The 23,628-nt window shown below is 36.9% G+C and overlaps 1 protein-coding gene across 1 annotated transcript in view; it reads left to right on the forward strand.

Annotated features, from left to right (window-relative positions):
* The first annotated feature begins 1,538 nt into the window (after positions 1–1,538).
* GPC5 (glypican 5) overlaps positions 1,539–23,628 on the forward strand; it is a 574,301-nt gene continuing 552,211 nt past the window's right edge. The window contains exons 1-2 of the mRNA XM_050976550.1: positions 1,539–1,704; positions 9,609–9,770. Of these exons, the coding sequence (XP_050832507.1) occupies positions 1,539–1,704; positions 9,609–9,770 (328 nt within the window). The remainder of the gene's footprint in view (positions 1,705–9,608; positions 9,771–23,628) is intronic.

The following is a 23,628-nucleotide window of genomic DNA, read 5'->3' on the forward strand; positions in this document are numbered from 1 at the left end:
ATGTGGTTGTGGCGTAAAGGAGACATCTGCAAGTAGGAATACTTATATGTTTTTCTTAACTTGTAAGCATTTTTCCCAGAATAGTAGTACTTTATTTTAATAAGTTTACTGTGAGTGCTGTTGAAGATGGCATTTCATCATTTCCAGAATTTCCTCTATCATCTTCAAATTGCTGAATAAGGTCCTATGTTCTCTGGCTCTCATGTTCAGGTTGTTTTCCCCAGTGGTATTTTTCAATATCTTAAAAAAGACTATTTTACTGAATGACAAGGGGTTCACTGCCTACTACCAGCTTCCATACAAGCCATTGCAATTTATTTTTTTATTTATTTACTTTAATCTAAACCAAATCTTTATATTTGCACTAGGACTCACTGTTTTCTTCCCTCCCTCCCCCCTTTTTTCTCATGGGGGCTAAAATGTCTTTAGCTGTAGTGTGCTTTATCAAGAAGATTGTAACCTGTCATCTGTGTAAACTCTTTATACATCAATGTATAAGAAAAGTACAACAAATTCTGTTAAAGGACATTTCATATGATCTACGTTGGAGATTGCTGACAGAAGGAAGTTGCCCAGGAGTATGGATGATTGAGAAATACTAGTCCTGACCCCTTCTTATGAGCTGTCATTTAGTAGACTGGATAATGACATTGTTTTATTGCTTTGCTCAGTAGTGGTTGATCTCTACTGCAAATTTTAATAACTTATGTTTCGGTTTGTTAACTGTATTCAAATGAAAGTGTGGAATAATCCACACCTAGAACTGGTTTTGCAGTCTTGTGTTGAAATTGCTGACATGGATTAAAGATTTCTTTTAAATTGAAAGCCTTTTGTTTTACAGTTCTGAATGACCACTTGCAGCTTTGAAGCACACTAAGAAAAATTTCTGGCTTTCAGGGGTGAGGTGTGACATTTAAAATTTGTGCATGGAGAAAATTCTTGATTTTGGCATCAAGGAAGCCGTTCTTAAAGATAACCTGATGCCTCCCATGTTGGCTGCTCTAACAGCTCCCATCGGACTTCAGCTTGTAGACAGGACAGGAATTTATAAATTGGTCCCGTGTCACGTTTGCCTCAGGAAACTGAAACTTCTGAAGATGCCCTGAAGACTGCGGAATTCTTGGAAACTTTTGTCAGAAAAACAAGTTTGGCATTTCAAGCCAAACTGAACGGCGTACCTTACTGACAGCGTTAAGCCTGTTGCTAGCAGTTCCCCAAAGCGCTGTAATTTTTTTTTTTCGTGTTTTTGGGTCGAAATTGCTCCCCTACCATGCCAGCGCTTGCTTTGCCTTTGGGTTTCTTCTCCGCATCCCGGGTGTACGTGGTAGGGCGGGGGGATTTCCTCTTGTCCCCAGCCCCGACACGGGCGCTGGGCACCGCCCTCCCGCTGCCGCCCTGGGCGTGGGGCCCCTCCTCGGGCGGGGGCCGGGCCGGGCCGGGGGAGGGTCCCGGCGGGGCGGCGGGCGGCGCCTCCCCCGCGGCGGCGGCTCGGGGCGCCTCACCCCCGTCCTTGCGGCAGCTGGCGGCGGTCGTGGGCTATGGGGGGGAAGCGCTTCTGCCTCGGCGTCCTGACCGTCGCCGTCCTGCTCCTGGCCGCCGCCTCGCAGGGTACGGAGCCGCCGCCGAGCTGCGAGGCTGTCCGGAAAGTTTTCCAGCTGCGGCGGCTCGGCCCGCTCGGCAGCGTCCCGGAGTTCCCGCGGGCAGGTAAGGCAGAGCTGGCGGGGCGGGAGGCACCGGCGGCGGCGGGGCCGCTGGGTTTGAATTCGGTGCCGCCGGCGGCGATGGGCTGGTGGCATTGGTGGCGGGGCTCATCGGGTCCCCCCCTTCGTAGCGTCATCGCGGCTGGCCCCTTACTCTAGAGAGAAAACGCTCTTCCCGGGCTGTGGGCACTGGGGCGCCCCGACACCTGCCTAAAACGTGCCCACCCACATCCCCTCCGTGCCGCGCAGAGCAGAGCGAGCCGGCTTCAGCTGGGGTCATCCTACTTCCAGCCGGCCGTGGGCAGGCACAGGTACATCGGTGCCAGCCCTGGAGGCTGGGGACAGCCACCTGACTGCGTCTGGGGCTGCTGGAGTCACTCTGCTGGGAAATGAGAACGACTTACGCCGCTGCCAGTGGTCGGGCTGCGCATTTTCCGTACTGGATATCTGTCTGTCACTGGAACGTAATGGAATAAAATTCCCGGGAAAGTAGAGTCTTCATGGCAATTTGAGTATATCTAGCATTTGTATCAGCAGTGATTATTTTTTTTTTTTTAAAGTAGATGATCAATAACATTGCAAAGCACGTATATAGTAAGGTGTACGTTTTTAGGTTTGAGGTTTTGGTTCCAGGTTTGAGAACCTCAGCTGAACTCAGAGGATTAAAATGCAAGTATTTCAGTAATCGGCGATACAGGATGAAAAACAACTTTTTTTTTAAACATCTGTAAAGTGTGTTCATGTTTGGATGACAAGTTAACTAGTAAATGAGAGTCAGTGCTTTTTAGACAGAAAGTGCAACAAAAGCTGCGTAATGTCCCCCTCACTTTAAAATATCAATAACTAACCTCATTGGTTTTTTAAAGATAATTCGTGTGGTTTTTATTAACTCTGCAAGTAGAGATAAGGCATACTAGGTTTATTTTAAAGGAATCCCTCCAAAATAGAGCTTTTAATAACTCTAGCTTTGAATGTGACAGATAATGCTTAACACAGACAATACTGCAGTGTGTAGTTTATAAATGGGAGTACTATATTTATTACCAGTACATTTATCAACATGCATGGTTGTCTTCTTGCATTGTCCTTACCTAAAGATTTTATAATTGTCTTTGATAAAAAGAAAATAAACATTTCAATTGGAAAGCCTGACGAGACAGGTACTGTGCAAATAAAGGTGTCTGTAAAGTGAAATCTGAGTTACAGTCCTGTAGGCAGTTTAGTTTTTCTGTGCTGATCATTTGTGTGAATAATCTCAGTATGAATTATATGGTATCACTTTATGGTTCCTCTCATTCCATAGCCTAGTGTAAATATTATGCTTTCTCTGTTATTATTTATTTTGGTTACTATGCCGTTCATTTGTGTACTAGGTTTAGGGAGGAAATATATTGACTCAAGAGAAAAGAACTACAGTGCCTTATATATGTTTCTTCTGCTCTGCTCCTCTGATTTCCTCCTTCTCCCTATAATATTTTTTATATCACCACTCACTTTTTTCTTTTGATTTTGACTTTTCTGCATTTCCTGATTGTAGGAAAAACCATGTTTGAATTGTAAGAATATAAAAGAATACCTTTCTCTGCTGCCCTTGCAAACAGTGAGCAGCAGGAGGTGTGGTACAGCTGTATGGTCATCAGCCTTACACTCTATGAAGGAATTACAGTGCTGTGGGCTGCCAGAGTTCTTGTTCTGAGTAGCATAGATCTCAGATATCATGAAAAAAATAATTGCAAACAGTAAAATCTGTCCAGAAGTGCAATGACAAGAAAATGGGGATTAAATGAGTATTTTAGAAGGTTTAGGTGTGATTAAAGGTATTAGTAGGCTTGAAGCGTAATGTGAAATGTCAGTTTTGTGCTACTGATCTTCTATATTAAGCCTTCTTTGAAGCAAGATGTAAAAATATTTTAAAACCTTTTCTAATGACACTAAGAAATGTGTTTACGTATAAGATGTGCCCATACAGCACACACACATTTCTTGTAGCTGTCCACTTACGAAAATAGGTGTCCAAGCTGCCTTTGCAAGGTTTAATTTTAGTGCTGAAATGTAGGCATCTAGCAGCAATTTAATTTTCTTAGGGTTTCCATAATGTTCCCAGTGGGGCTGACAGATGCAATAACTCTGGGAAACTTACATCTTTCTGGTAGTGCAGTGTGCAGTGGGTGGGATACCTTTGCCATCTCAGGTGCTCCTTGTGGGCAACCACAGGGACAGCCAGTGGAGCTTGTGGCATCTTGGAGCTACTCCATTATCAAATGTTGGTGTTGTCTTCAGAATAGGCTGCATAAATGCTTCCGCTGCATAAATGCTTCCACTGCATTGGCTCTGTGTCTTTATTTTAATGATACCTTAGACATAACCTAAGAACACTTTCCTTTAAATGTCTTAAGCTGACTCTTTGGGGTAGAGCATGATCACCAGCTGAAGAACAGCAGGAATGCTGCTTGATGTATGGTTTTGTATGCAGTGGAAGTCAATAAAATTATAGAGTTTATATTTGCCTTGTTCTTGTTGCATGTATAAAAAAAGGCTGTACCATTCCCATTCTTTCTGCTTCTTAGTAGGAATAAAACCAGCAGCATTATATCAGTAAATCATGCAAATTCTAGTTCTGGAGGTTGTCATGTGTCTGTATTTTAAATATACGTTAGCTCAAAAACCTATATGTTATTTTATAGAATTAGTTTTGCAGCTATTGTATAAAGGTTGTGTATCTTTAAGGGAGAAAAAAAAAAGCCTCTGACATCCTATGCAGAAATGACATATATATGAACATGAAGGTGATCTTGAAGGATATGGAAACTACAAATTTGAGTTTGTGTTATCATCCATATAGACAAGATATAATAGAGTTGAAAATGGCCACTAATAATCAAGATAAATTAATATATTTACCAATCCCAAGATACTTATTGGTACCCCTAGCAATCATGACATTTGACTAACTGTTCTTGTTCTTTTGTAAATGTGATTTGGGAACTACAGTACAGAGTTGTGATCAGCCTCATCACATGCTATATTGGAACATTAATTGCATTCATGCTGATTTTAAATGTTAGTTGCAAAAATACTTTGGTTTTCTCCTCTCTGGTTCTGTGCTACAAGTAGATTTTTGGTGGGACTGTACAGAATAACCTCAGTAATTAAAAATCCTGAAAGATACTTTTTTGCTCTATGAAAAATGAAATAAATATAAAAAGGACTCAGAGGTTAGGTCTGGAGTTTTTTATTTTATTTTTGTTGATCAATATGACTTCCATTATAAAAAAAAAAAGAAATTGCTGTCTGCAAAATACTTTTAAACATATTTTTATTTCCTTTCTGGTATTGTAACCCAAGATTTCTTGAAGATTTCCACTCTTTTACCCTATATGCTAGTAAATCTAGAGCTTTTAACTAACTTCAGCAGCTCTTTTTTTTTTTTCCAGACAGATTAAATGGGAGCTCTGAGCTCTTCTTGTTATCTTGGTTGCAAATAATATCTATTTTTTGGTTTCTTTCACTCACAATACCTAGAACAGAGAAGTTGTGGATCCCCAATCCCTGGAAGAGTTCAAGGCCAGGCATGATGGGGCTTTGAAAAACCTGGTCTAATGAAATATGTCCTTGCCCATGGTGGAGGGTTGAAACTAGATATTCTGAAAGGGCCTTCCAACCCAGACCATTCTATGATATGATTTTAGCCACAGCAGAATAGTACAGCTGATAAACCATTCACTCTTGCCTTCGTAACAGAGAGCCTCCAGTAGGTATGTCAGTGGAAAAAATTCAGGTTTCTGTTTGCACCAAAAAGCTGAATTCTGTGACTTGTTGAAAAATGTTACATTTACTGTCACTGTAGGATCAAGCAATTCCCAATGAAGTGGGGGGGGAAGAAAGTGCTGGAGATATTTTTTCTCAGCAGTTTGTTTTCGGTTGGTTTCTGTTTGTTTGCTTTTTTGATTTTGGGTTGGTTTATTTTTTCAGAGATCAATCGAGGCTTATTTTCAGCAAACATTGGGAGATCATGTGTGTAATTATGAGAACAAGAAGCATGAAAGTGAGTGAAGACTGTGATTATTTAAAGTTTTACTGTAAAGGCTTTTTGGTAGAGAACCATTAAGAATATGAAGTTGAATAAATGAGAAAAACCTTGCTGGAAAGATGAGATAATGTCAGAAAAAGTTGGTCTGTGGTACTGTTGTTAAGTCTAGTTAAAATATTCTTTCTAATTCCCCTAAAGTAACAATAGAAATTAGTTTAAAATCCAGCAGGTTACTTTAATACAATCCCAAGATCATATTTGAATTTTCATTTGGGTTTCTAGTATAATTTACATTCCAGTAATTTGGATTTTGGTTCTACCTCAAGTCAAATTTTTTTTTTTTCTTTTGTTGTATGGAGACAGGGACACTTGTAATTACTCTATTTGTTTAACAGGCATTCAGAGCTCTGGAATATGATTTAATCAGAGACAGAATGTGAATTGCTCTGTCAAATCAGTTACTGATGTTCATTATATCACATCTGTTTTTGTAAGGACTGTTGCCAACAGCATAATTTTGTTTGTGTGTGAATATTTCACCTCTGGATCCACAAAATGATCACTGTGAAAAGAAATCTGACAATATTTTGAGATTAAAATGAACAAAAAAATGGGCTTAGCTATATAGCAGTTCCCCATCTCAATCTCCAGTCTTTCAGCTTCTCTAGGAAGTCATCAGTGCTCGGTAGTCTTGATCTGGCTGGGTTGGCCTGAAAGGTGCTGCAGCTCAAGGAGCGCCTCCTGGCTCTCATGCTGAGTGGAACAGAGCAGGGTTATTTATGTCTACATTGCTTAAGGCTGGTGTCCTGTAGAAGGAATGGACTGTCCTCACTCCATGGGATTTTCTCTTGAATCTTCCTGGGAACCAGTATGATGCTTTTGTAATGCCAAGACACTGTGTGTTCCCCTGCCCTGAAATTCAAGCAGTCTCAAAAATAAGAGGCCTTTTGGACAGGATGACATGTTTTGTTCTGTGAACTGTTGTGTGGTTGTATGAAGGGATGGTTTCACCTTGCTGGAGTGCTTCTTAGTAGGCAGAAAGAAAAGCTTGGAGTGTATAAGGAAGGAGCCAAAATTTTACTACAGTGTTGTCTGGAGTGCCCTTTGAAAGCAATATATAGAATTCACCACCTCTTGAAGTGCAGGTGAGAGAAATACTGACTCCTGCAGAATGGAGCCACAGAAAAAAGTGAGATGATAGTTCAACAGTATCAGCAGTCAGGGCCAGGTGCTTGAGGCTGTTCCCCATCTCTTTTACTGAGCAAAGCTGAAGTACCTCACAACAATCGTAGTGATAGAAGTAATGCTAAATCTGGAGTGGTGCTTGTAACAAAAATAAATTAATAAATATTAAAGGATAAGCATGAGAAGGACTTAGGTCTGATACAGGTTCCAAATCCATTTCGATATAAACCTCTGATTTGACAATTGCATCCAAGCCATATGGCATTTCAGTGCTGGCTTTTGAAAGACTGTCATGACAATCCTAAATCTGTTTTGGGATTTTTCAGACCTTGGATTTGATCTCGTGAAAGTCTAAATAGACAGGCAGAAATTTACCACAGATCTGGCATTTGCTCTTCCTGGCTGTTAATGTCCTCATCCTGTCAGCATTTGTTTATCTCAAGGTACTGAAAATACAGATTTGTACAGCTGAGACCGTGAATAAAAGTTTGAAATCAGTTCCAGATAGGTAAACTTGCACCTTAGAACAAATATGTTTTTCTTTCCAAACTGTCTTTCTTAGACTCATCTAGATTCTTTTCAGTTCTAAAACCTTTCTTGTACCATGACTGTTTAATTCAATATATTTTTATTACAGGCTAAGGTATTTCACTTCCAGCTGTCTTGTGATCTTGTTTCAAAATGGATCACAGTGTAGAGCCATCAGAATTTGGTATTGAAAAGAGCCAATATGCCTTTTTGGAATAGAAAGTGTTTTCTCCCTCCATTTTAAAATTGGTTATTGATAAAACAGTTCTTCTGGAAGATGGAAAGTTTTTTAGGTGTGAAAACTCAGAAAATAATTGTCTGGGGTTTTTTTTAATATTGCTTATACTGAAATGGAAAGACCTGTTTCACATTCTGGTTTGTGTGTCTTCTGAAACATTATCTGTAAGCTGTTCCTCCTTCTGTAGATCTCTAAAAAAACAACTGGAAAACCACTCTGTGGGTTTTGAGCAACAATTCAATTTTTGGTCAGTTGTGTTCTTTGTAGGTTGTATTTGGTTATGTTTTCCTGGCCAGTGAAAGCAGCTGTGCTTAATGAGCTGGAACAAAAGTAGATCAATAAAATGTACTTCATATGTACATGATTAGCAGTCTTAAAACTATAAAACAAAATTCACTTAGGGTTGGGAATGAGATCCATGTTGGAAAGATGCTGCTTAAAAATGCTTTTCATAACATCAAGGAAATAAAATAATACTGAAGTTTCATCTGAAGCCATAAATAAATATTCATAATTATTTTTGGGTTTTGCTAAAAGTGTGTCTTCTTGAAGCTATACTCAAGTCCATAAAGCCTAGATAAAGTTTCAAAGTAGTTTCTGTAGCAGTGATACTTATATCTTCTGCTTTACAAGAATATCTATATATCTATATATTTATACTTCTGCTTTACAAGTGGCAAAGGTTTGAAAGTTAAGCAGTGTCTAACAATTGGTTAAAATACTAAGAAGAGTTTGGGTAATAGACCTAATTTTAAGTTATTTCATTTTAATATTAGACAAGTATTATTAATGTCTATGCCTGTGTACCCAGGGAACTGTACGTTACCCTGTATATTATTTGTTAATAATAGAAATGTAGAAGTTGAAAGGTCATGCAGATGAAAATAAGTTTCTTACTATGTTTCCAAGAAATCTTTCATATCTGTCAATGAAATAATGTATTTGAGAAAAAAATTTGGACTGGACTGTTAAGTTTTGTATTACTATAACTTAAATTCTCATATTTATTCTTTCATAATATGTTTGTTCTTTATATTAGAAAGCATTGCTTAGATACAGTATTAAAAAAGAAAAGGATTTTTAATACCATATGATAACAAGCAAGGTGAATCATGCTTTTTATGCTTGATTATGCTCCAGTTGTAAAGTTATAAAAGTAATGAATTTTCCCTCTGGGATTTCAACATGCCCAAAATGAAAAAAAAAAAGACACTTGTAGAGGTGTCTCCCAACCTATTAGGGAAGTAGGGAGTTGGTGTCAGGGATTCAGGGGAATGTTTGGTGTTAGAGAAAGACACAGGGAGATTAGGCTGGAAGTTAGGATTGCTCCATGTAGAAATTAATATAAGCACGTTCATTGTCAGGAATGAGCTTTCCACTGGTGTGTTTGTAATGTTTGGAAGTAGTTAGCTTTTTTTAGTGCAAGATTTACAGAAGCACAGGAGTGCCAGCCATGAGCTGCTCCAGCAGTTCAGTATTCTAGAGGATCATAGAATCACAGAATAGTTTGTGTTGGAAGGGACACCTAAAGTTATCTAGTCTCCAATGAGCAGGGACATCTTCAACTAGATCAGGTTGCCCAGAGCCCCATCTGAGCAGATCTTGAGTGTTTCCAGGAGTGGGACACCACCTGTATCGTGATGTACAATGCCTATTCAACGTATGTGACCAACATTAGTGAGCAATATTCACAGCTGGAACAGGATTGCATTGTCAGGGAAATTACGTGACTTTAATTAGCTGTAATAAGTGTACTCTTCCCACAGAATTTTAATTAGTATTCCTTTCTGTTGAACAAGACCAAATGTTTTGAAGTTTTGGGTATTTCTTCTGTGTCATTACCCATGTTAAAAAAAAAAATCTCTTTGGTGTTTGTGTTTTGCATACTTCTGTTTTATATTAATCAGTGTAACTGCCTTTTCCTTAGGTGTTGATCTCCAGGTTTGTACTTCTAAAAATCCAACATGCTGTACCAAAAAGATGGAAGAAAGGTATCAGATTGCAGCAAAGCAAGATATACAGCAATTGCTTCAAACATCAAGTGCTACATTAAAATTTTTAATATCTCGTAATGCAGCTGCTTTTCAAGGTAAAGCTTTCTGCTATTTGTTTCCAAACTTGTTCATACTTTTCTTGATTTTAGTATTTTATTATTATGATGCAATAAAAATTATCTATTAATTTTTAGCTTCTCCCTATGCTTTTATGCTTTCAAAGAAGGAGTTCTGAATCATTCAGGTGATTAGAAACTGCATTGCTTTTGGAATTTGGCTTTTAAAAAATTATATCTGATAAAAAGTAAGAAAACATTCTACTAAGATGCTTTGATTTTAATTGTAAACCCATAACTTCACGTTCCTTTTAACTTCTTTAACTTGGGCCATACTAAAATGCAAAATTAATGCCTGGAGTGCTACAAAAGAGGGATTTTTTTATACCACCGTTTTCACCCACTATATTCTTTGTCTTTTTCTAGTAGACATTCTTGGGTAGTTTGATTTTGAGATTCTTTTTTCAGATCTAGTTTTTCAGACTCTTGAGTTCCTAAATATGATTGAAAAAATTATTGCATGTTGAACCATAGTTGTTTTAACTATTATTTATCAGGTAACCTCCTGTTTTAGACAACAGGAGGTTACCTGATAAATAATAGTTATTTGGACTGGTGGTGGCATTTCCTTTTTGTGATTACTCTTTGTATACTGTTAGTTTCTTTTGATTTAATTAGGCATAAGTTTATGCAGAAATTGGTCACAGAGCCGCAAAGATGTGAAAATAGTAGTGATATGAGGTTGGGTGTGATGGAAGGAGGTACAGAGTTTACATGTGTTGAGGACAAAGCCCTAAAGTCTTGTCATTAGTCTGTTAATATGTACTTATTAACCTTTATGACCACTTCATTGGAAAGGATAACATGGTTACTTCATACAGGCTTGGGAAGTTATCCTTCTGGCAACTCTCTTGTTTTTAACCTGTGATGCTGAAATAATTAGCAGAATGGGGTCATAAAATGCGTAGTTGGCTTTGAAGTCCGAAAGCCTCCTCTCTTTTTTTTTTTTTTTTTTTTTTTTTTTTTATTTAGGCTGTCTAATGCTAAAAACAAGCTGGAGTTGGGAGTTGCTCTCCACCTTTTGGGAGTTTTGCCATTTAGCCTGCCTAACACAGCTGTCAAAGGGTATTACAATCAGGGAATCATTGATAAAATGTACAGAGAAATCTTTCCATCTCTTTTCTGCCTTTGTTCTTCCTTTCAAATTCTGTGTATTACCTTTTTCTTGTTACCACAAGAGTTAACCTAGAGTTTGGTACATGTTATAACATGTTAAATTTGCTCTCCTGTCTTCAGGTCATCATTTGCATTTAAAGAAATACTTTTCAAAGCATATACTTTAAAGTGAAATCTATTTTATATATCTTATACACTTCACATATTTTCGAAGTACATACTTTAGTAGTTTTGTCTTTATTTTATTTTTATTTAAAGAAGTATAAAAGAGAGAAGGTTGCATCAGTTCTGGTATTATTTGGATTTAAAACCTTGTTCAACTTTGAAGTAATTATTTGTGGAAAAGCATGCCATTGAATATACCACTAAGATTTGAAGAATTGCAACTATTGCTAACTAAAATTGAAGGTAAATTATTTCAGATTTAGAAACAAGATGCTGCTGATGTTTTTTCAGCTTGGAATTCTAGGTACTTAGTAAGACATTCTATCTGGTTTGAATTCAGTTTTGACCCTGCTTTGAGCAGGACTTTGGGCTGGACACTTCTTTAAGGTCCTTTCCAATCTGAATTATAGTATGACAGTATCTCACCACCAAATGTTTAGGCACACCTTTTGTTTTTAGATGAGGCTGGGCTGCGCAGATAGGAGTGTGATGATCTCTTCTGCTACTTTGGCAACTGGGCAGACATCTCAGGAGTCACACAGAAAGCTTAAAGGGATTTGTTGGGGTGTGTAGAGAACAGAGCAGATGTCATGGATTTTATCACTGCTGTCACCTGCCTTTTCGCAAAGTATCTTAAGGTTGGCCTTAAAGGGGTGGACTAGATACCAGCAGAACAAATAACTAATTTTTCTGTCTTAGTTTCTTATATATTCAGTAGAGAGAAGTAGGCAGTTAAAATAAGTGATCTGTGTCTGACTCTGGAGGTCTTCAGAGGTGTGTTTCCATTCAGCATTAAATACAGTCTAGAGATCCTGAGTCTTCAGGGTGTCTAACTACCAGGACTTTATGGTGACTGTGTTGGTCAAATGAGGCAGCTGTCTATCTGTCTATTAACTTGTCACATATGTGCATGTGTCTTTAAATAAGAGTAATTAATCTATATATATAGACATATCTTTGTCACTTTCTAATGTTTGTTAAAATTCCATGGTTCTGTATTGTGGTAAGTGCTGCCTCCTGACAGTAACTATTTGCAATTTTCAAATGATTCAAAAATTCCATGCCTCTTAGGACATGGTGCAAATTGCACTACTTGTGTACTGAGTCCTACTGAGTACTGTTAGTTTTTTCCTTATGTTTCAGGGTGTTTCAGGATGTGTGTTTTCTTTTTCGTTGTGAATCTTCTATTTCTTTTTTAACAGCTTTGAGGAATGGTAAAAGAACAGAAGGATGGGTGGCAATGAAGTTAAATAAGATATTAATCTAGTAGGTGGGAGATACATTATGGAGAGCAATAAATCATTTTTCCCTTGGGAAAGGTGCCTAGAGAACTTAAGCTGTATGATAATATTGTTTCAAGACAGTAATTTTGATAGGATAACGTTATGGCATATTTCTGATTTTTAATATTTCTTATCTTAATATTTGTGGAAGAGATTGTTGCTGCTGTACTGGGATTGTTATAACATCTCAATTCTAGTAACCATAAACCCAAACCCTTTTTAAACCTTACATTTGCGTGTCATAGACATATCTCAATATGTACACACTCATTTTGTATAGTTCTTAGATGTTACTCAGAGTTCACACTGGCCTTTGTCTAAACCTGTAATCAAAAGATTAACAAGTGCCACCAGGGTTACAGTGTAGTCACATTGCAGTGCTGGGTTTTGTGTAGAGAAAAAAATGAAATCCCTACTATTTCTAAATTTTGGAGAGGAATTGAATAAGGATCTAAGAATCTGGTGAACTGGGGTAGGATGAAGTGCTGTGCAACAGAATAGCAGATCTTGTGTCACTTCACTGTTTTTCCACAAGAGAGCTCATAACCCTTTAAAAAGTGGCCATGGATGACATAGAGTGAGATAACAGCTCGTCTGGTTGAAAGGGAAGTTTATAGATAAGAATTCAGTTGTGGAGTCTAAAGCAAATGGACTTTTCTTTGTGCTACTATATTTGGCACCTCTAGTAGTGTAGCATAGTTTTCATAAATATGGAAGCATCAATCATTTCTGAATGAGGCTGCCTGTCACTGAAACAGAGGGCTTGGCAAGTGTGTGTCTGTATGCAATATGTAATAAACTGCACTCTTCAATAGAGCATTACCTGACACTTCCTACTGTGTAGGAAAGATTTAATGCTTTTGCCATGTAAGTTCTGAAGTATATTGAATCAGGCTTTCTTGATGCAGTTTCATGCTTTTCCATGAAATTATTGCTACACAGTAGATCAATTTCCACTTTATCCTAAAGCATAATCAAATGAAGTCAAATTGTTGCATCATATTGTTTGAGATCACAGTACAATTATTACATTTAAATAGGAAAAAGTTTTAGTCAGTAGCTAAAGTAAATTGTGTGAACTAGAAAATGGGTTGAAATCTTCTGAGCTGCTTTCTCTGGTAATCCATAAGAAATAATGGAATTTCTGTTCAGCTTTGTGAAACTAAATGTGCCCTGGCACTAATTCAATTGCTTTCCACTTGTGAAATTTTCGGAAGAATGATTTGAAGATCAGAAAACTTCCAGCTAGAGCTGCTATATCTCTCATGGTTTCAAATGATATGTTTGCAATACAAACTGCTTTGATGTTCTAACATATTCTTTCACATCTCCATAATCCTTTATATTTTAAGTGTGATATAAATGGGCCTAAATCTAAATACTCGTGAATCCCACTTCTTTTAATTAAATGAAGTTTAGGGATTCTATTAAAAGACAAAAATGTGGACAGGTTGAGAGACTCCATTTGTCACTCTGTTATATTGAGGGATGAGAGTCTCAAAAATATCTGTAGTTCACCAGAGTTATAGTCCTCTTTCTCAACTGCTCTGCAGCCCTTCCCCACAGCTATGAGCATGCTCCCCTCTGGACTGAAAAAATAGGGAATTTTAATAACACAGAAAAATGAGTGTACCCTCTGATGAGTCTAAGGAACAAAGCTGTTATACAGACTTTATTCTTCAGAAATCAACTATTCATATGGTATTTTGAGTTCTTTATAATAAAAAAGCAGGATAAACATTATGCTAATGTAACTTAGATTTGGACCCAGTATGTCTGTATATATCTAAACACAGCACTAAGGGACTGCTGTAAGAGAAATGTAGAGATTTAGATTAATACTTAAAATTTCATTATTAATCCTGAGTTTTATTTCTGTATTGCAAGCAAGTCTTTTATCATTCCAAAAGAATTTGGTTCTACTCTATCTCATTCTTATCTTCTTGCCTGTATGTGAGCTGTGCCTGTAGGCACTCCTGGGGTGTATACATCTACCTATATATGCACAGGGTTTCTGTATATACATATATGTGTATATATGCACATGGGCTTCTGTAACAGTTTTTACCACATCAGTCTTTTCTTAAAATGTTCATTTCAAATGTTCACTTGTGCTCCTGTATTCTAGTCTCAGCCTGTTCATTTACCATCAATTATTTCTCCTAGTTACAATAGTGTCTGAGTTACAATTAAGCTAATGGCGGTGCACTGTTCAGTCTCATACTCGGTGAGTACTAAGATTTTTTTTTCATATTTTTGTTAGTTCTCAGCTAACTACTATTTTGGTTTGTGTTTCTGTAACAGTGATCAGTAGAGACATATGCTAATGTAGTTTTTTTTTATGCTTTATGTAGTTCTTATGCATTTGAAAAAGGAAGTGAAATACAAATTTAAAGCATCATTCCCTTGGGAGCAGTGGCCATAGAAAATTTGTATTTTCATGGATGCCTGCTTCCTGCTTATTCTGAGAACTTTGGGAAGCTAATAGTCAACAAAATGCAGGAGTTTCAAAGACTCAACTCCAGCAGAGAAGGTAGTATAAAATTGATGGTTTTGAATGAATTTTTGATATTATTTCAAAGGCAGAATTGCCTGCAGCCTTTTAGATTTCCAAGATTTTCAAATACACATGGAAGTTTTCACTTTGTATTTTTATTTTGTGTTAAGAAAAAGTAAAAACCCAAAAAGTTAGCAAGTCAAGTCTTGTTGAAAGACAGAACTCAAAATGGTCCTGACACAATGGAGACAAAGTGCGAAAAAATTGTTGTTCAATAGGAACAAATGCAAAGTGCTCCATTTAGCTGGGGAGGAGCAGTGGAAGACACGATAGTATGGGGGATATCGTGCAACGGATTTGTTCTGTAGGAGGAGTTCTGTGAATAATGATAGATCAAAAGATGACAAAAGTCATCAGTTTCATACCGTTGTCAGTCAGGCAACTATTTTAAGGTTCTTAAACAGAAAGACAGCAGAGAATTGAAACTTCCGTTTTGCATAGGTCAACTGGAGATCATTGTTCAGTTTTGGGGAGTGTACTAGAAAGACACAGACCAGTTGGAAAGAAGAGAGAAAAACATGCTCTGAAATCTACATAGAAAAAACTATGCATAAGAAAGTGCTTGTCTGTACTCCTTTGTAGTAGATAAAGCCGCAGTGGTGTCGTACTGCAAGAAAATACAGGCAAAGAAAATACATGCTTAATATTAGCAAATATTTTCCAATGACAATATTAAAATGCTTTTGGTTAACAATTTTGGGAATTCTACATTTTAGAAACAAGCTGGACAAGAAAACGGTTGCCAAGAATTATTGTAAATAAGATTAATTCTGCTTGCGGGCCAGGGGTTAGACTGGACTGCTCAACAAACTTTTCTTGGCCTTAGGACAGGTTTAAAATGTGATTTACGGAGAAAAGCTAAGTGATTTGGAAGTTTTAACTAGTTTTAAGATTAATCTGTGGGTGTTATGCTCTAGCAAAAAGGGTTTGTTCATTAATCTCTCTCCAAGAAGATTACACAGTTCTTTACTATAACATAATGGGATGGATTGCTTCGGTCATGAAGACTCTTGCAGAATGGGTTTAAATTTAGAATATTTTATGTCAGTATTAAAAGAACATGAATTTGTTCATAACTTGATACATGATTTTTTTTTTTCATTATTTGTTCTACCGTGGAACTATTTTGTATAGAAATAATAGGTCTTTACACTGTCACTTCAACAGATACTTATGCTATTATGAACTACATATTCTACATGAGAAATTCAAAGAATTGTGCAGTTTTTACAGTACAGAGACAGGCTTATTTTTAACCTTTTTTACTTTACAAATTGCATCTTGGTGAACCTGACATACTGCTTAGAAGTGGAGTCATGTACTGCATTTCAAAAGCTTTGTGAGAGGTAAAACCAGTTTGGTTTCCCAACAGATATAAACCTAACGTTATCTGATCTGACATGGAATTTTTAAAGATAGGTATGTTTACATCTAGAGTGGATAAATCTGATTATATTTTAAGTGACTTTTTAAATAAGAAAAAGATTGTGTCAAAATAGCAAAAAGAAAAAGTGAGGAAGAATAGAATTGCATCAAATTGGAATTTATCAAGGATTAAAATACATTTTTACAAAATTCAAAAAACCAAGCCCTAACTTTTCCTGTGAAAAACTTATACGAGTACTTGAAGTAGATGAAGTATAATAAAGAGAGAATTAAAAAGGCTGTGCTGTACACATAAACCTGGGAGGAGGATTTTGCTCCTGTGGAGAGATAAACCGAAGGTTGTCACTGAAGACCCCAGGACTTGCCAAATACCACTGGAAATCTAAGCTTGGACAACTGAGCTGAGCCCAGTGTCACCATGGACTGTAATGACAGTTTGGACACTTAGCTAAATTTCACTCTTTTAGATACCTACACCGAGGTGTCTCTGAAGCTGTGCCCCAGTGTTCCTATTCTACACATCAAAGTAAGAGCCCTCAGAAGTTCCCTGCTCTCTGAAACCTTACAGCCACCCTATCTGACAGTGCAAGCTGTGAGTAAAGTTTGGGAACAAAAGCAGGTTATTGAGCAGTAAGCTCACATTTGAGTTTTCAGCCTGTCAGCTGCTTGGAGGTGATTGCTCTTATCCTGATGTCAATGAAAACTGACTTAGTTCTTCCCTCTTGCTGAAGAGGTAGAAATGTGCAAGAAGAGTCAGTAAACAGTGTCAAATCTATTGTTCACGCTTTTGCTTATCATGTGGCAATTTGTTTACCTGTAAAATAAGAAGTGAATATCTACTTTTCTTTCTGTTCTTGAATTAAGCAGAAAGGTATGAGTGTGGTGTAACCATGTAGGTGACAGTGATTTTAACAGTGGTAATGAAACAAACTTAGTAATGTAAAACACTTCATGAGCAAGTGTAAGTAGCTGTACTTTGATTCTTCAAAGAGCTACTAATACAAGTATTATCCATTTTTAATAAAGCTACAAATTTCCTCTTGTATTAAAGGCTTGAACTTAGGTCTGTGCAGACTAGAGGAGTGCCATGATAGAAATCTGCTGATCCTTGAGTTCTGGAAGAGAACATTTTGTATTCACTATTTCAGTGCATTTGAAATGCATATGCATTGCAGGTCAAAATACAGCATGCTACAGATCTGCTGTAGATCAGCTGCATAGCCATTCAGTACTTGTACAGTAGCCATTTATCTAGGGATTTTCAGTAGTGTCTAAAAATGCAGCAGAATTTACTGAGGAGAGTTGGCTGTTTTCTGGGTTATTTATTTTGCAGTGTGTAATTCTTTCCTGTTCCAGCTGTCTGTGTCTGTATATCCACGTAATATCCACTGTGATAGAAGCAAAGTGAAAAATTTATCTAGCCCTGTAGCAGTTTAGTGATTAGGGTACTTGTGTGCCACAAAGCAAGGGTACTGCTCCAGTGAGTATTTTAAATTATTTGTATAATTTATAAATATAGTCTGCACTTGCAGGCCTGAATCACTTTAGAACAAGTGTTTTTCAAGATATGTAGATCTGGGCTGGATATACTTCCAGTGTCCAGATCTTATCTGTTTTATTGCCTTTTTCAGTGAATCCTCTAAGGTCACCAGACTTCTAAAAAAAAAGGAATTATTTGCTGTTTGGGCGACAATTAATTACCTTCTTTTAAGAACCAAGAGAATATGTATCCAAGGGACATTTCCCTCCATTGCTACCCCTATGACAGTCATGGGCTGGCTGCTTGTGGAAGTAAACTTGTGCAAAGATGTCTGCAGGGCCAGGCTTGCTGAGAAGATTTCTTTCAAATCAAGTGTATATGTTATTTTTAAACTGAAGTATACCAATGTTTGTTCCATACTTGTGTAAAACACATTATGGATATATAACTATATTTATTTATTGTTAGGCATCTGAAAATAATTAAATGTTTGAAGTATTCATTTTTCTTTATGTTGAGCCTATGAGGTCTTTTGAATTTTGTAAGATGGGCTAATGTGGTTATAATTTACAAGGTTTAGAGATATACAGAGAAGGATTAGAAATCTGAAGTTATAAAATAGCTTTTCTTCATGTTTGCATTATGTCATAACAGTTTCAAACCAAAATAGTTTACAAGCGAATTTTCTTTGTTTTCCCTAACACAATTTTAATGTTATTTTAAACAAATTGCTGGTACCATAAAATGCCTGATTATCTCCAATGAGTAGTTTTTTTCACTCTGGATCTGTTGCTTAAAAGCTGCAAGCCAGGATCCTATAAGCAAAGTAAAATCTAGTTCAACCATATTAAAATTCTGGGTACATTTTAATTTGATTTTGGCTGTGTGACCATGTCATACTAAAGCTATTACCTGGCTCAGTGGTCCCACAGACAATTTCCCTTTTTCGTTCTGATTTTATTGTAAATGATTGTCAGCATAGTACAGGAAACTGCAAGTTCAATTTTGATCAGTCCCATGAGAGACTTGATTCTTCATGACTTACTCTTGTTGTTTTGAAGGTAAATTGAAATAGCCATCTAATTTAAGGATTTCCTTCAGAGTAGAGGATTAAAATCTGTAATTTGTTTTATGAAAGGTCTTTTTCTTTATTGTGTATTAGGTAGAAGCTAATATTTAAGGAAATTTTGTAGCGATTGCTCCCATGGGAGAAATGTAGTTCTTCATTTAATAATTGCATTTTATATTTAATGGTTTATTAAGCTGGCTTTTTTTCCCTTTCTTTTACACCTGGGGATCATAAACCTGCTGTTTTCTTTTAAAGACAATGTTTTTTGAGTACTTACTATAATTTAGGATTTAAAGACAGCCCTTCCTCCACTCACTGCGCTTAGTCCTTACTGTGAGGCAGATTAATGACCCCTTTGGTTTAAAGAAATTTGATTTTGCTTCCTCTTTCAGTGCTGTTACTGTGGTATGTACTAGCCCAGAATATGGAAGATGAAATAGTGAGAAGTTAGAGGGGCACCATGAAGAGAAGAAAAGGTAACTGCCTAAGAGCAAAATGGTTTAATGGCATAGTTCAGTGTGACCCTCCCAGAGGCAAAGGTGTTAGCAGTAGGTCATTGGGATGAGATTCAGGGCTTGATTCAGCTGCACAACAGGCATCTCTCTAGTGCTGTTTGAGCTGTCTTAGGGTGCCCTTTCTGTTCTCCAGGCCAAACACTACAGCAAGGTGCTGATCCCACCGAGGATACCCTGCAAAACCTTGAGAAGAGCAAATTACTGTATTCTGGACAAAAGATTTAAGTTCACTCTCTTAGAATGTAGAAGTCAACAATGCAGTGTCTGCATGTTAGGTAGGGGCATTTAGTCCCATTATGTTCAAAGGAAATAAGATCAAATATATCTGTTTTAAATGGAGTCAAGTAACTCCAATGATTACTCCTTTTTACTTACAATGAATTGTATATATGTATATTCTGAAAGTAAGGGGCTAAGTTATATTGAAGCCCTAGACAATGTCACTGCTACAGAAGAGTCACTAGAGCCTAGGGAAAGAAGATTTTAAAAATTGCAATGAAATTGCTGCTTTTGAGGAACATCCCAGTTTTTGAGTTAGGATGCAGAACAGACCAGGTAACAGGTTGAAAAAAAAAATCATGATCATAGGTGTGGTCTTGCTTTTAAGTACAGATTTGCTTTACTAGCTGAAATAGTTCTTTGATACTCAGCTTCTATCCCTGTAGTTGCTATGGTTCCTAATGCAACTGGAACAGAAACTTACTGTCTAAAGGATTTGGTAAGATACACGAAGGTGCAACCTTTTTGCATATTTTCTTAAAAATCAACACCTCTTATAAAACCAATCAAGAGTACTTATACTACTGAAAAAAAAATTAAAAATATCCATGTCAATTAAAGATCTTCAGAAAGAAACCAAATAAAAAATCCGAGATTAATAAACCCTAAAAAGACAATCTTTAGAAAAATAATAAGAGAAGTATAAAATTAGGACATTAAGCAAAAAGAAAAGGGGAAAATGTGTGTATTTTTAATTTCTTAATTTCTTTTGGAATTTACAGTCTTTGTTTCCTCACCTGCCCAGTGCATAACTAAACCCAACAGTGCTTTCTTGAGATGATCACAACCTAAAATGGTGGTAAGTATCAGAAAGGAAGGTGAAAATCAAAGGCAGTATTAAGAATTAATCAACTGCTTTTTGCACAGAATACAGAAAGTCTCTTTTCTGCTTCTCAAATGAAGACACTACTCTCCTCATGTAACCTAAAGAAAAAAAAAAGTTTGGGATTTTTTTAGGAGACTATGACTCCTCTGCATTATCTAGCTTTAAATTTCAGTGAAACACAGTACAGCTAGAAGCTGCAGCTGCAGTAGAAGGAGCAGTGCTCTAACTTGGCTCATTTACATGGAAGTAACTTCTGTGACACTGAAAGAAGTCCAGCCATCTTCTCACTGTTCATGCTGAGAATTCAGACCAAGTGATAGTTTTTAATTCGTCTCACTTAGAAATGTAAAACCTCATACAGCGTGAGAACAGTGTTGCAGCACCTTCCTGAAAACTTAAAAATGAAAATTCTAACAACCAAGAAAGCTCTATTTAATATTCTAGGAAAATGAAGCAAGAAAAATATTCTGAAGAGAGCATGTAGAGTTTATTCAAAGTTTAAATTGTTTCTCAAAAAACCCTTCAAACTCACTTCTGTTCCCATAATAACATGGGAGAAGGTGGTATTGGCTACTCTTGACTCAAAGCTTTAGAGCATGGACAAATTATGGGGAAAATAGCTTGTTCTACAGCTCTATTTTCCTTTTTTCTTTTTTTCCTTTACTTCTTAACCTTTAGAAGTTGACTCTACCTATTTAATATGGAGATATGCAGTGTTAGTAGCATTCTTTTGCTGTTCCTTGAGTCCACACTGACAGAGTAAATACTCAGCATATGAACCTGGTGAGCTACCAATTAAATCCACAGTGGTGGATTCAAGGCAGGGTGATGTCTGGCAATGAGGAGGTACTCAGCTGGTTGTGATGCATTTCCAATATCTAGGCATAAGAGTATCTAGGGCAGTCCTTCCCCAGTTGGTTAAAATACATGGACCAGATGGACTCAGGTAGGAAATAAGCCATACATTTTAATAGTCAAGGGGATTAACCACTGGAACAGGCTGTTTGGGGGTGATAGAATATCAACCCCATCTCAATTTCTTCACTGCAATCAAATGCCAGCCACTGCCCTGTTTTGTCAAGAATTCTTTTGCAGGCCCAAGGTGTGTCACAGCAGTCAGATCTGTAATCCTTTTCCAGTCTTAAAAATGGTAAGTGTGAATGTAGGAAAGCATTCATCATAGTACAGTTTGGCACTGGAGTGATTCTTTGAAAGATGTATAGTGTCAATTTAATCAGAAAACTGAATGCAGTCTGCTCCACACACTTCCCCCCATGTTTCTTCCTCATGCAGAATTTTAAGGGAAGACTGCTCAGATATTCAGTCTCTCCAAGGAGCTTTGCAACTAAGTGGGATTTAGCATTGTACATGAATCACGAAATCAATTCTTTGTTTTCTTGTTTAGACAGAAGTCTAAATATCACATCAAGTGTTTATGGTTGATTTGGATACTCTTTGCAGGCTTTATAAATTTTTTAGGACCTTAGGATTTATGTGTTTTTGTGTCCTAAATGAATACTTTCTGGGTGGTTTGAGTTAGGAGTATCAAGTCCCATTACCTGTTTAGGTGCGGAAGTCACTCATTTCTTTCAGCATCACAGACTTGCACACCACTGACATTATTGCTTTGTACAGTCAGTTTTTTGCATAGTTATTCATTAAGGCTTTTTTAAAAAACAGATAGTAGCCAAAATTTCTTCCTCTTATTTCTCACTCTTCTCTGTGATTAATACTAACTAAATTTGTCTCGGGCTTTTAAGAACTAGTAAAACCTGAGATCCATTGATGGGACTTCAAACTATCAAGCTTTACAACAAAACAGGACTTTAAAGATTTTGTCAGAGCTTTTATTACTTGATCACAGAGGGAAAAACGTTGTGCATGACAGCTCCTTATTTTTACAAAACTTAAATACTTTGAGCATCTTGACATCTTTTAACGCTGCTATTTTACCATGAAGAAACAATTTCTGCTTGTTCCTGCCCCGAGTCATCTTCCCCTTATCAAGTTAAATCTATAGCATTATGCAGGGAAAGAATGACATTGGAAGCAAGCTTCCATGATTTATTATTAATTGCTAAATGAGTCTTTACCTTGTATTAGTAATATTTTGCCTCCATTCTTTACCAGGCTAAAGTTTAACATGCCTTATTAAGTGAAACCAGGTTATTTTTACTGTGGTTCTCTAGTGAATATTATTTTGAGCTGTTGTTTGGGTTTGCTTTCAACTATCTCTTTTGATTGGTGACTCTATTGCTATAGTAAGTATATAGGATTGAGAACATTCCTAGCTGAAGGAAGTAAACGAAGGGTAGGAAAAAAATCAGACTTGTATAAATCATCATTAAAATTCTAATTTTTACTGGATTTTATCATTTAAGATAAGGTAAGCAGAGGTTTGTAGATGAAGATAATTTCTCTTATGATCTCTATTGAGTGGATAAACTTTCAGCTATGTTTTTTGAACTCATAAAAAGTTATTCATATTTACAAATCCTAGTCTTATTTGTGCAGTGAGGTAAACAGAGTTATAAGAACAGTATACTAGTAAATAGTCTACTTCAGATGTAAGAAAATTAATCTCAAGAGAAAATGCTTGTATTCCATGCTCTCTGCAATGAGTTTTACTTGAGGAAATTTGCTTTTAAAGAGTCTTTTCTGTTGTCTGCTCCCAGATTAATTCCAATACCAGTATCTAGTTGTCCTTTGAACCTCAAGGGCTGTTCTAATCTACTTGTTGTTACTACCCTAGTAATTATGCCCTGAGGATCTCTGAGAAATTGATTGAGTGGAAGCATTCTTACTTGAGATTTATGTTTTTCTCTTGTTGCTTTGATGAGTTTTCAAAAATTAGGTGTAGCAACTGCTTCCAAGTAATTGCTTTGTGAGAGCACAGTAGCCAGAATCTTTCCTAACACTTTAATTGTGCTACTTTTCCTGCAAAACTTTGTGTTTGTTTCCCTCCCTTTCTATTCAGGGAGGGAAAAGGCATCTGCATAGTAATGGACAGTAGGGGGTACTTGGACTCTGTTCTCTATATATTTATGTGTTTTATTTTAAACAGCTGGTGGATTCAAAACCCAGAATGCTTCAAGCACTGACAAGATATCCTTGTTCTGTGTCTCCATAGCAGGGCCTAAACTCCTAGTTATTTTCTGAGT

The sequence above is a fragment of the Serinus canaria genome, chromosome 1 (assembly GCF_022539315.1).
Source record: "Serinus canaria isolate serCan28SL12 chromosome 1, serCan2020, whole genome shotgun sequence".
Classification (NCBI taxonomy): Eukaryota; Metazoa; Chordata; class Aves; order Passeriformes; family Fringillidae; genus Serinus; species Serinus canaria.